Source organism: Pezoporus flaviventris, unplaced genomic scaffold (assembly GCF_033815535.1).
Source record: "Pezoporus flaviventris isolate CSIRO_AGI_PZ_B2104156 unplaced genomic scaffold, CSIRO_AGI_Pfla_v1 ptg000182l, whole genome shotgun sequence".
Classification (NCBI taxonomy): Eukaryota; Metazoa; Chordata; class Aves; order Psittaciformes; family Psittacidae; genus Pezoporus; species Pezoporus flaviventris.
Window position 1 is genome coordinate 49,192 of NW_026892730.1, and position 14,074 is coordinate 63,265.

At 57.0% G+C, this 14,074-nt stretch overlaps 1 protein-coding gene across 1 annotated transcript; it reads right to left on the reverse strand.

Annotated features, from left to right (window-relative positions):
* Positions 1–4,789: 4,789 nt before the first annotated feature.
* WDR46 (WD repeat domain 46) lies at positions 4,790–14,069 on the reverse strand (the record flags this gene model as incomplete). Its single annotated transcript, XM_061440913.1, has 10 exons — positions 4,790–4,906; positions 5,685–5,786; positions 5,889–5,984; positions 7,164–7,258; positions 7,362–7,509; positions 8,472–8,625; positions 8,702–8,801; positions 9,621–9,756; positions 12,050–12,197; positions 14,008–14,069. Coding segments are annotated over 10 exons (1,158 nt in total), but the record flags the coding sequence as incomplete, so codon positions are not given.
* Between the last annotated feature and the right edge of the window lie 5 nt (positions 14,070–14,074).

Consider the following 14,074-nt stretch of genomic DNA (forward strand, 5'->3'; position numbering starts at 1 on the left):
CCCCCTTCCCCCCCCCCCCCCCCTTCCATGGGGCAATTAACGTGGGGCAATTAGCATGGGGGGGTAATTAACATGGGGGTCATTCATAGGGGGGTGATTGAAATGGGGGGTGTTGAAAAGGGGGGGTAATTGCAATGGGAGGGGAGGAAATAGGGGGTCTATCGGCTCTATAAGTGACCCCTCCATGGGGCAATTAATGTGGGGCAATTAGCATGGGGGGGTAATTAACATGGGGGTCATTCATAGGGGGGTGATTGAAAAGGGGGGTGTTGAAAAGGGGGGGTAATTGCAATGGGAGGGGAGGAAATAGGGGGTCTATCGGCTCTATAAGTGACCCCTCCATGGGGCAATTAATGTGGGGCAATTAGCATGGGGGGTAATTAAGGTGGGGGTAATTAACATAGGGGTCATTGTAATGGGGGGGGATTAAATTGGGGGGTAATTGCAATGGGAGGGGGGGAAATAGGGGGTCTATCGGCTCTATAAGTGACCCCTCCATGGGGCAATTAATGTGGGGCAATTAGCATGGGGGGGTAATTAATATGGGGTAATTAACATGGGGGTCATTAATAGGGGGGTGATTGAAATGGGGGGTGTTGAAAAGGGGGGGTAATTGCAAAGGGAGGGGGGGAAATAGGGGGTCTATCGGCTCTATAAGTGACCCCTCCATGGGGCAATTAATGTGGGGCAATTAGCATGGGGGGGTAATTAACGTGGGCTCACTAATATGGGTGTGATTAAAAGGGGGGGTAATTACAATGGGAGGGGGGTAAATATGGGGTCTTTCGGCTCTATAAGTGATCCCCCCTCGGGGTAATTAGCATGGGGGGTAATTAGCATGGGGTAATTAATATGGGGGTAATTAGCATGGGGGTAATTGCAATGGGGGGTGATGAAAATAGGGGTAATTGCAATGGGAGGGTGTAAATATGGGGTCTACCTGCTCTGTAAGTGACCCCCCAGGGGTAATTAACATTTGGGGGTTAATTAACATGGGGTAATTAACGTGGGGGTAATTCCAATGGGAAGGGGGTAATTACCATGGGGAAGGGGGTACTTAGAATGGGAATGGGGTATTTACAATGGGAATGGGGTAATTACAATGGGAAGGGGTTAATTACAATCGGGATGGGATAATTACAACGGGAAGGGGGTAATTACAATCGGAATGGGGTAATTACAATGGGAAGGGGGGTAATTACAATGGGAATGGGTTAATTACAATGGGAAGGGGTAATTACTATGGGGAAGGGGTAATTACTATGGGGAAGGGGGTAATTACAATAGGAATGGGGTAATTACAATGGGAAGGGGTAATTACTATGGGGAAGGGGGGAGTTACAATGGGAAGGGGGATAATTACCATGGGAATGCGGTAATTACAATGGGAAGGGGGGTAATTACAATGGGAAGGGGTAATTACTATGGGAAAGGGGGTAATTACAATGGGAATGGGGTAATTACAATGGGAATGGGGTAATGCCAATGGGAAGGGGGTAATTCCAACGGGAAGGGGGTAATTACAATGGGAAAGGGGCAATTACAACGGGAAGGGGGTAACTGCAATGGGAATGGGGTAATTAGAATGGGAAGGGGGTAATTACAATGGGAAAGGGGTAATTACAATGGGAATGGGGTAATTACAATCGGGATGGGGTAATTACAATGGGAAGGGGGCAATTACTATGGGGAAGGGGGTAATTACAATGGGAAGGGGGAAATTACAATGGGGATGGGGTAATTACAACGAGAAGGGGGTAATTACAATGGGATGGGGTAATTACAATGGGAATGGGGTAACTGCTATGGGAAGGGGGTAATAAGAATGGGAAGGGGGTAATTATAGGGGGAAGGGGGTAATTATAGGGGTTGGACCCTCTTGCCCTGGGTCTGGGTCTCTTGGCCTATCACGTGGCTCCGGGTGTCACCCGCCTCCGCCTGTTGTCGCAGGGGTCCCCTATGGTCAACCCAACCCCTACAGCCCTCCCCTACAGTTGCCCCATTGCCCCTATGGTCAACCCAAGCCCCTACAGTCGTCCCCTATGGTGGATCCTTGTCCCCTACAAGTCAACCCCTATGGTCGACCCACTGCCCCTACAGTCGCCCCATCTCCCTACAGCCGTTCCCTGTGGTGGTCCCATTGCCCCTATGGTCAACCCATTGCCCCTACAGTCATCCCAGCCCCCTACGGCCATCCCCTATGGTGGACCCATTGCGCCTACAACCGACCCATATCCCCTATAGCTGTCCCCTATGGTCAACCCCTCCCCTATGGTCATCCCCTATGGCGGACCCATGTACCCTACAGTCATCCCCTATGGCCAACCCATTGCCTACAGTTGACCCCTACCCCCTATAGCTGTCCCCTACAGTCAACCCATCCCTCTATGGTCATCCCCTATGGTGGACCCATACCTTGTCCTCTCCCCCTACAACCAGCTCCACCTGTAGCCCCCCCCATTGTACCGGTGTGGTTGGGGTGTCCCCCCTCCTCGTAGCGCCATGTGTCCGACTGTAGCGCACAACCTGCCTGTACAACCAAGCCCTATAGCACCGGCTGTTGCGAGCGGCTGTTTGGGGGCGGTGGTTGGTACAACCGGGGTTGGGGGGGGAGGGTGTTAATGCTTTATAGTCCGGCTGTAGGTCACAACCGGAAGTGTGGGGGGGGGTGGTTTGGATCCTGGACGCGCCGACTGTTGTAGCCAGGGTCTGGTTCCTCTTGTACAGTCGCACTTGGGTGGACAACCCGACCCTTGCTTCTTCGCCTGTGTCTTGTGTGGTGTTTCAATGGGGTGGGGGTACAATGGGACACGGGGGGGGTGTTGTGTTGGGGGTACCCATGGTACAGCCAGAGGTGGCTTCATGGTGTAGGGTGGGGGGATTGGGGCCCAAAAGGGTCCTGGGTTTGGGTGTTCCTGAATCCGATTGTTCCCAGCTCTGGTTGTTCCTGGGTCCAACTGGTCCTGGATCCAACCAATCCCGAGTCCGATTGTTCCTGGATCTGATTGTCCCCAGGTCCAATTGTTCCTGGGTCCAAGTGTTCCTCGATCTGATTGTTCCTGCATCCAATTGCTCCTGGATACAATTGTTCCCAGGTCTGGTTGTACCTGGATCCGATTGTTCCTGGGTCCAACTGTTCCTGGGTCCGATTGTTCCTGGGTCCGATTGTTCCTGGATCTGACTGTTCCTGGGGCCAGTTGCTCCTGTATCCAACTGTCCGGGTCTGATTGTTCCTGGATCTGACTGTTCCTGGATCTGACTGTTCCTGGATCCAACTGTTCCCAGGTCTAATTGTTCCTGGATCCAATTGTCCCTGGGGGTCCAACTGTTCCTGGGTCCGATTGTTCCTGGATCTGATTGTTCCTGGGTCCAGCTGCTCCTGGATCCAACTGTTTCTGCCTCTGATTGTTCCTGGGTCCAATGGTTCCGGGGTCCGATTGTTCCCGGATCTGATTGTTCCCAGATCCGATTGCTCCTGGATCTGACTGTTCCTGAACCCGATTGTTCCCGGATCCAACTGTTTCCAGGTCCGATTGTTCCTGGGTCCAATCATTCCCAGGTCCGATTGTTCCTGGATGCAACTGTTCCTGGGTCTGATTGTACCCAGATCCGATTGTTCCTGGGTCCAATAGCTCCTGGATCCAACTGTTCTTGAATCCGCTTGTTCCTGGATCCGACTGTTCCCGCATCCAATTGCAGCCTGGATCCAACTGTTCCCAGGTCCAATTGTTCCCAGATCCAACTGTTCCTGGAGCCCCCCCCCCCCCCCCCCAATTGCCCCATCACAGCCCCATAGACACCCCTGTCCCCCCCTCTCCATGGCCCCTCCATGGAAACGGCGATTGGAGAGGCTGGTGCCTATCAGCCAATCAGACGTCGATATGGCGTTGACGTCAGTGGGTGCTAGGAGGACTTTAGGGATAGGGGGCATAGGGGTATGGGGTAATGGCGTATGGGATAGGGGGTAGGGGTATGTGATATGGGGTAATGGGATAGGGGGTATGGGGTAATGGGATAGGGGGTATGGGATATGGGGTATTATGGGATATGAGATAGTATGGGATATGGGGTATGGGATAGGGGGTATGCGATATGGGGTAATGGGATATGGGGTATTATGGGATATGAGATAGTATAGGATATGGGGTAATGGGATAGGCGGTACGGTGTATGGGATATGGAGCAGGGGGTTATGGGATATGGGATATGGGGTATGGGATATGGGGGGGGTTGCATGGATGCTCTTCAAGGCCGCAATGGGGCTTGGAGCAACGTGGTCCTGTTCTGTGCCCCCCATGGCCAAGAAAGGGGGCAAAGGGACAAGGGGGGTGACACTAAAAGGCTTTAATAAAGGGGGGGTGGGTTTGGGGACACCCAGTGTGGGGTGGGGAGACAACACCCCAATATGGGGTGGGGGGCACCCAGGGGACCTCCATAATGGGGGGGGGACCCAAAGGGGGAACCCTTGGTATGGGGTGGGGGGGACAACACAGGACACACTGGGACCCCCAATATGGGGCTGGAGAAACAACATTAGGGACCCCCCCTAATGGGGACCCCCATATATTGGGGGGTCCATAGAATAGGGGGGGTACCACCCAGGGGACCCCCAATATGGGGTGGGCTAGCACACTGGGGCCCCCCACTATGGGGTAGGGGCACCCAGGGGACCCCCACTATGGGGCAGAGGAAGCCACTGGGGACCCCCATAATGGGGATGCACCCATTGGGGAACCCCACTATGGGGCTGACACCCATTGGGGCCCCCCCATTGTGACCCCCCCCAATGTTATCTTTTGAAGCGCTCCAGGGCCCCACACTTGGGGGGCAGAGGGGGCCCCATCTTCTTCTTCTCCCTCTTCTTCCTCTCCTGCTCCCGTTGCTCCATGCTCTGCCGGATCACAGCCTTTGGGGGGGGGGTGGGTCAGGTTATGGGGCACCCCATTAAATGAATGGGGGGGTCAGGTTATGGGGGACCCCATTAAATGAATGGGGGGGATCAGGTTAGGGGCTACCCCATTAAATGAATGGGGGGGTCAGGTTATGGGGCAACCCATTAAATGAATGGGGGGGGTCAGGTTATGGGGCACCCCATTAAATGAATGGGGGGGTCAGGTTATGGGGCACCCCATTAAATGAATGGGGGGGGTCAGGTTATGGAGGACCCCATTAAATGAATGTGGGGGGCACCCCATAAGTGGGGGGGACACCCCATAAGTGAGCTCTGAGTCCCTATGGGTGCTGCTGGTGGCGCTCTCCATGGTGCTGAAGAAGCCTCAGGCTATGGGAGATGCCCCCAGACCCCTTTGTGCCCCCCCAAACCCCTTTAGGACCCCCCCAAACCCCTTCAGGACCCCCCCAAACCCCACTGTGTCCCCCCCAAACCCCCTTAGGACCCCCCCAAACCTCTTTGTGCCCCCCCCAACCCCCTTAGGACCCCCCCCAAACCCCTTTAGGAACCCCCCAAACCCCTTTGGACCCCCCCCAACCCCTTTTTGCCCCCCCCCCCAACCCCTTTGTGTCCCCCACAAACCGATTTAGAACCCCCCCAAACCCCTTTTTGCCCCCCCCAAACCCCCTTAGAACCCCCCCAAACCCCTTTTTGCCCCCCCCAAACCCCCTTAGGACCCCCCCAAACCCCTTTTTGCCCCCCCAAACCCCCTTAGGACCCCCCCAACCCTCACCCTTTGCTCCTCATGGGCCACCTTCTTCTTCCTATGGAGGCTGCTGCTCCCTTTGCTCTTGCGTCGGGGCTTGAACTTGCCCTTGGCTTGGGGGTCAAAGCCCTATGGGGCAAAGGGGGGAGGGGGGTGGGTTATGGGGGTGCTGCCCCATTCCCCCCCCCCCGCCCCATAGAGTACTTATGGGGTGCCCCACGCCATGGGTACCAGGCGCTGGATGCGCTCGTCCCTCTTCTGCTGCAGCGTGGCCGTGTCCATGCGGCCCAAGAGGGATGGGTCCAGGGTGATGAGCTCAGCAGGGATCTGTGGGGCACAAAACAGGGGGCATAAAGGGGGTTTGGGGGGGGCATAAAGGGGTTTGGGGGGGTCCTAAGGGGGTTGGGGGGGGTCCTAAGGGGGTTGGGGGGGGGGCTAAAGGGGTTTGGGGGGGTCCTGAAGGGGTTTGGGGGGGGCATAAAGGGGTTTGGGGGGGCCTAAAGGGGTTTGGGGGGGGCCTAAGGGGGTTGGGGGGGGGCCTAAAGGGGTTTGGGGGGGTCCTAAGGGGGTTGGGGGGGGGGCTAAAGGGGTTTGGGGGGGTCCTAAGGGGTTTGGGGGGGTCCTAAAGGGGTTTGGGGGGGGCCTAAAGGGGTTTGGGGGGGTCCTGAAGGGGTTTGGGGGGTCCTAAAGGGGTTTGGGGGGGGACAAAAGGGGATTGGGGGGGTCCTAAAGGGGTTTGGGGGTTCCTAAGGGCGTTTGGGGGGGGCACAAAGGGGTTTGGGGGCACCTCCCATAGCCTCAGAGGCCCCTTTCAGCACCATGGAGAGCGCCACCAGCAGCACCCATAGGGGCTCAGAGCTCACTTATGGGGTACTCCCCCCCAACACTTATGGGGTTCCCCCCCCACACTTATGGGCTGCCCACCCTACACTTATGGGGTGCGCCCCCTACTTATGGGGTTTTCCCCCCACTTATGGGATGTCTCCCCCTACTTACGGGATGCCCCCTCACTTATGGGGTGTGTTCGCTCACTTACAGCATGCCCCCCACACACTTACATGATCCCCGCCCCACACTTATGGAGCATCCCCTCCCACTTATGGGGTGTCCCTCCCCACTTACAATGTCCCTGCCCCACACCTATGGGGCATCCCCCCCCCACTTATGTGGCGTCCCCTCCCACTTATGGGGTGTCCCTCCCCACTTACAATGTCCCCGCCCCACACTTATGGGGCATCCCCCCCCACTTATGTGGCATCCCCTCCCACTTATGGGGTGTCCCCCCCACTTATGTGGCGTCCCCTCCCACTTATGGGGTGTCCCTCCCCACTTACAATGTCCCCGCCCCACACTTATGGGGCATCCCCCCCCACTTATGGGGCATCCCCTCCCACTTATGTGGTGTCCCCCCCCACTTATGTGGCGTCCCCTCCCACTTATGGGGTGTCGCTCCCCACTTACAATGTCCCTGCCCCACACTTATGGGGCTCCCCGCCCCATAGTTACCTTCTCCAGCAGCGCCTTCACCTCCCACTCCTGCCGCTGCCGCCGGCTACGATAGGGGTTGTTCTCCAACGCGTCCAAGTTGGCTTCCCCAGCCCCTAACGTGTGGGGCGGTTGGGGGTCAAAAGGAACTTATGGGGTGCCCCCCCACCCCCCGCCCCACATGGAGCACCCATGGGTGCCTATGGGGCCGGCACCCACCTGGCACCAAGATGCTGCTGAAGCCTTGAGCGTGCCCGACGCCGAGGACGTCCTCAAAGGGGCAGAAGCGAAGGGCGCTGGGGGGCTGGGGGGGGCGGTGGCAAAGGTAGGGTTGGGTGGGCAGCTCCTTGGCCACGTCCTTGTAGACCTGGTTGGGGGGCAATTGGGGGGGCGGAGATGGGGCTGGGGTTGACCCATAGAGGCATGGAATGGGGGGCAATGGAAGGACATTCAAGATGTTGAGGTGTTGGGGGTCAACAAGGGACGATGGGGCTGGGGTTGACCCATGGGGCATGGAATGGGGGGCAATGGAAGGACCATCAAGACGTTGAGGTCTTGGGGGTCAACAAGGGACTATGGGGCTGGGGTTGACCCATAGAGGCATGGAATGGGGGGCAATGGAAGGACATTCAAGACGTTGAGGTGTTGGGGGTCAACAAGGGACTATGGGGCTGGGGTTGACCCATAGAGGCATGGAATAGGGGGCAATGGAAGGACCTTCAAGATGTTGAGGTGTTAGGGGTCAACAAGGGACTATGGGGCTGGGGTTGACCCATAGGGCCAGGGTTGATCCATAGGGGCATGGAACAGGGGGCAATGGAAGGACCCTCAAGACCATTGAGGTCTTGGGGGTCAACAAGGGGCTATGGGGCTGGGGTTGACCCATAGGGGCATGGAACGGGGGGCAATGGAAGGACATTCAAGACGTTGAGGTGTTGGGGGTCAACAAGGGACCATGGGGCTGGGGTTGACCCATAGGGGCATGGAAAGGGGGGTAATGGAAGGACATTCAAGACGTTGAGGTGTTGGGGGTCAACAAGGGACTATGGGGCTGGGGTTGACCCATAGAGGCATGGAATAGGGGGCAATGGAAGGACCTTCAAGATGTTGAGGTGTTAGGGGTCAACAAGGGACTATGGGGCTGGGGTTGACCCATAGGGCCAGGGTTGACCCATAGGGCCATGGAACGGGTAGCAACGAAAGACCTTCAAGTCGCCGAAGCCTTGAGGCTCAACAAGGCGCTATGGGGCTGGGCTTGACCCCTAGGACCACGGCACGACTTGAACCCCCCCAAAGCCCCGCTGTGGGTCTCTATGGGGCGGGATTCACCTGCACCACGTCCCCACAGGAGGCGGCCAAGAGCCCGCGTTGGCTGAAGTCGAGGTGCGCGGCGCCCAACGGCAGCACCAGCTCGTGGAGCGCCTTATAGGTGCGTAGGTCGAAGAGGCGGAGCTTGCGGTCCAACCCGGCCGAGGCCATGTATCTGTGGGGCACGCACCCCATAGAGATCACCCCATAGCCCCCCATAGGAGACACAAGGAACGGCCCCAAACGCTTACGTGCCGCTGGCGTCGACGGCGAGCGCTCGCACGGCGCCGCGGTGGCAGAGGATGCGCACCAATGGCTCCGGTACGGAGGGGCTCCATAGGGTCACGGTGCCTGGATGTGGGGTGGGGGATATGGGGGGGGGGGGAATGAGTCTTGAGGATCATGGAGGTTGAGGATCTAAAGGGGTTTGGGGGGGTTCTAAGGGGGTTTTGGGGGGCACAAAGGGGTTTGGGGGGGTCTTAAAGGGGTTTGGGGGGCTCTAAGGGGGTTTGGGGGGGACACAAAGGGGTTTGGGGGGGTTCTAAGGGTTTTTGGGGGGGTCACAAAGGGGTTTGGGGGGGTCCTAAAAGGGTTTGGGGGGGCACAAAGGGGTTTGGGGGGGCACAAAGGGGTTTGGGGGGGTCACAAAGGGGGTTTTGGGGGATCCAAAGGGGTTTGGGGGGTCTTAAAGGGGTTTGGGGGGGTCCTGAAGGGGTTTGGGGGGTCTTAAAGGGGTTTGGGGGGAACACAAAGGGGTTTGGGGGGGACACAAAGGGGTTTGGGGGGGACACAAAGGGGTTTGGGGGGGTTCTAAGGGGGTTTGGGGGGGTCCAAAGGGGGTTTTGGGGGGGACACAAAGGGGTTTGGGGGGGTCCAAGAGGGATTTGGGGGATCCTAAGGGGGTTTGGGGGGGTCCTAAGGGGGTTTGGGGGGGTCCTAAGGGGGTTTGAAGGGGCACAAAGGGGTTTAGGGGGGTCCAAAGGGGGTTTAGGGAGGAACACAAAGGGGTTTGGGGGGGGTCCAAAGGGGTTTGGGGGGGGTTAAAGGGGCTTGAGGGGGTCACAAAGGGGTTTGGGAGGGTCCTAAAGGGGTTTGGGGGGGGTGTAAAGGGGTTTGGGGGGGTTCTTAAGGGGTTTGGGGGGTCCCAAAGGGGGTTCGTCCCCCCCCCACCATTGCCGTGTCCCAGGTGCACGACGGCGTTGGCCGGGTTCTGCCCCATGGCCGCGGGGCGCCCGGCGCGGGTGCTGAGCGCCGCCACCTCCGTGCCCAGCGAGACGTCCACGTAGTGCAGGGAGCCCCGCGCGGTCTGCGGGAGACAGCGACGGGAGCAAAGTGAGACCGAAACGGGGCAAAAACGGCTGAAACCGAGCAAAAATCGGCCCAAAACGGCACAAAATGAGACAAAAACGGTGCAAAATTAGACAAAACGGCCCAAAACAGCCCAAAATGAGACAAAAACGGTGCAAAATGAGACAAAACGGCACAAAATGAGACGAAACGGCACAAAACGGCCCAAAATGAGACAAAAACGGCGCAAAATTAGACAAAACGGCACAAAATTAGACAAAACGGCCCAAAACGGCCCAAAATGAGACAAAAACGGCGCAAAATTAGACAAAACGGCGCCAAAATGAGACAAAACGGCTGAAACCGAGCAAAAAACGGCCCAAAACGGCACAAAATGAGACAAAAACGGCGCAAAATTAGACAAAACGGCACAAAATGAGACGAAACGGCACAAAACGGCCCAAAATGAGACCAAAACGGCGCAAAATTAGACAAAACGGCCCCAAAATGAGACAAAACGGCTGAAACCGAGCAAAAAACGGCCCAAAACGGCTCAAAATGAGACAAAAACGGCGCAAAATTAGACAAAACGGCACAAAATGAGATGAAACGGCCCAAAACGGCCCAAAATGAGACAAAAACGGCGCAAAATTAGACAAAACGGCCCCAAAATGAGACAAAACGGCTGAAACCGAGCAAAAAACGGCCCAAAACGGCCCAAAATGAGACAAAAACGGCGCAAAATGAGACAAAACGGCCCAAAATGAGACAAAACGGCCCCAAAATGGCCCAAAATGAGACAAAACGGCTGAAATTGAGCAAAAAACGGCCCAAAACGGCCCAAAATGAGACAAAACGGCTCAAAATGAGACAAAAACGGCACAAAATTAGACAAAACGGCCCCAAAATGGCCCAAAATGAGACAAAATGGCTGAAATTGAGCAAAAAACGGCCCAAAACGGCCCAAAATGAGACAAAACGGCTCAAAATGAGACAAAAACGGCACAAAACTTAGACAAAACGGGCCCAAAATGGCCCAAAATGAGACAAAACGGCTGAAATTGAGCAAAAAACGGCCCAAAAACGGCACAAAATGAGACAAAAACGGCGCAAAATTAGACAAAACGGCCCAAAATGAGACAAAACAGCTGAAATTGAGCAAAAACGGCCCCAAATGAGACAAAACAGCCCAAAATGAGACAAAACGGCACAAAATGAGACAAAACGGCCCAAAATGAGACAAAACGGCCCAAAATGAGACAAAACGGCACAAAATGAGACAAAACGGCTGAAATTGCGCAAAAAACGGCCCAAAACGAGACAAAAATGGCCCAAAATGAGACAAAACAGCTGAAATTGAGCAAAAAATGGCCCAAAACGGCTCAAAATGAGACAAAAACGGCCCAAAATGAGACAAAACGGCTGAAATTGCGCAAAAAACGGCCCAAAATGGCCCAAAATGAGACAAAAATGGCCCAAAACGAGACAAAACGTCTGAAATTGAGCCCAAAATGGCCCAAAATGAGACAAAACAGCTGAAATTGAGCAAAAAATGGCCCAAAACGGCCAAAATGAGACAAAAACGGCTGAAATAGAGCAAAAACGGCCCAAATAGACTCAAAACGGCCCAGAACAAAACAGCTGAAATTGAGCCAAAAAGGGCTGAAAGTGAGCCAAAAACGGCTGAAATTGACCCAAAACCGGCACAAAATGATAAAAAATGAGCCAAAACCAGACCAAATTAAGGCAAAAAACGGCTGAAATTGAGCCAAAAACGGCGCAAAATGAGCCAAAATTGAGCCCAAAACGGCCGAAATTGAGCCGAAACTGGCCAAAATGAGCCAAAACCAACCGAAATAGACCCCCCCATCCCCACCTTTCTCCCCCCATCCCCCCCCTTCTCCCCCCCATCCCCCACCTTTCTCCTTTCTGCCCCCATCTCCCCCCATCCCCCCCCTTTCTCCCCCACCCCCTCCCACCCCCCACCTTTCTCTCCCTCATCCCCCTTTTCTCCCCCCATCCCCCTTCCCCCCATCCCCCACCCTTTCTCCCCCCCACCCCCTCCCATCCCCCCCTTCTACCCCCCCATCCCCCCCTTGCTCCCCCCAACCCCCTCCCATCCCCCCCATCCCTCCCCCCCCACCCCCCCTTCTCCCCCATCCCCCTTCCCCCCATCCCCCCCTTTCTCCCATCTCCCCCCATCCCCCCCCTTCTCTCCCCCCATCCCCCACCTTTCTCCCCCCACCCCCTCCCATCCCCCCCATCCCCCCCTTTTCTCCCCCTCCCCCCCTCCCTCCCCCCCCCGCACCCGCCGTTGCCAGCAGGAAGTGGTGGGGCAGGAAGCGCATGCGCAGGGGGCGGGGGCAGCCCTTGAGGACGCTCAGCTCCAATCCGAGGCCGTCGTAGACGTGGAGCCAATGGCGGTGGGCGACGGCCACGAGGGACTCGGAGTGAAGCCACCTGGGGGTGTGGGGCAGCTGTGGGGCAGCTGTGGGGCACAGGGACTTGTGGGGCACAGGGACTTGTGGGGCAGCTATGGGACACGGGTACTTGTGGGGCAGGTGTGGGGCACGGGTACTTGTGGGGCACAGGGACTTGTGGGGCAGCTATGGGGCACAGGTACTTATGGGGCAGGTGTGGGGCACGGGTACTTGTGGGGCAGCTATGGACACGGGTACTTGTGGGGCAGCTATGGGACACAGGTACTTGTGGGGCAGCTATGGGGCATGGGTACTTGTGGGCACAGGGACTTGTGGGGCAGCTATGGGGCACAGGTACTTATGGGGCAGGTGTGGGGCACGGGTACTTGTGGGGCAGCTATGGGGCACAGGTACTTATGGGGCAGGTGTGGGGCACGGGTACTTGTTGGGCACAGGCACTTGTTGGGCACAGGCACTTATGGGGCAGCTATGGGACACGGGTACTTGTGGGGCACAGGGACTTGTGGGGCAGCTATGGGACATTGGTACTTATGGGGCAGGTGTGGGACACGGGTACTTGTGGGGCACAGGGACTTGTGGGGCAGCTATGGGACACAGGTACTTGTGGGGCAGCTATGGGGCATTGGTACTTATGGGGCAGGTGTGGGGCACGGGTACTTGTGGGGCAGCTATAGGGCACAGGTACTTATGGGGCAGGTGTGGGGCATGGGTACTTGTGGGGCACAGGGACTTGTGGGGCAGCTATGGGGCACGGGTACTTGGAGGGCAGCTGTGGGGCATTAGTACTTATGGGTCACAGGTACTTGTAGGGCAGCTGTGGGGCATGGGTACTTGTGGGGCGCAGGTACTTATGGGGGCATTAGTACTTATGGGGCACAGATACTTGTGGGGCAGCTATGGGGCACGGGTATTTATGGGGCACAGACACTTATGGGGCAGCTATGGGGCACAGGTACTTATAGGGCAGATATGGGGCACGGGTACTTGTGGGGCATGGGTACTTATGGGGCAGCTATGGGACACGGGTACTTGTGGAGCAGCTGTGGGGCACGGGTACTTGTGGGGCACTGGTACTTATGGGGCACAGGTACTTATGGGGCACAGGTACTTGTGGGGCAGCTATGGAGCACAGGTACCTTGGAGGGCAGCTGTGGGGCATGGGTACTTATGGGGCACAGGTACTAATGGGACAACTATAGGGCGTGGGTACTTATGGGACAGGTGTGGGGCACGGGTACTTATGGGGCACAGGTACTTATGGGGCATTGGTACTTATGGGGCAGCTGTGAGGCATGGCTACTTATGGGGCACAGGTACTTCTGGGGCAGCTAGGGGGCACAGGTACTTGTGGGGCACAGGTATAGCATATGGGGTTATTATGGGATGTGGGGTTATAATGGGCCATAGGGTTATTATGGACTGCGCACTATGGGGCTGTTCTGCGCTATGGGGCTGCTCCATGCTATGGGGCTGCTCCGCGCTATGGGGCTGTTCCGCGCTATGGGGCTGCTCCGCGCTATGGGGCTGCTCCACGCTATGGGGCTGTTGTGCGCTATGGGGTTGCTCTGCGCTATGGGGCCGCTCCGCGCTATGGGGCCGTTGCATGCTATGGGGCTGTTCCTCGCTATGGGGCTGCTCCGCGCTATGGGGCCGCTCCGCGCTATGGGGCTGTTCCTCGCTATGGGGCCGCTCCGCGCTATGGGGCTGTTGCACGCTATGGGGCTGTTGCACGCTATGGGGCTGCTCCACGCTATGGGGCTGTTGCACGCTATGGGGCTGTTGCACGCTATGGGGCCGCTCCGCGCTATGGGGGCGCAGGGGGCACTCACACCACGTCGTTGATGGGCTCCATGACGTTGATCTCGCAGCGCAGCTCCTTGCTCTGCCCAATCAAGA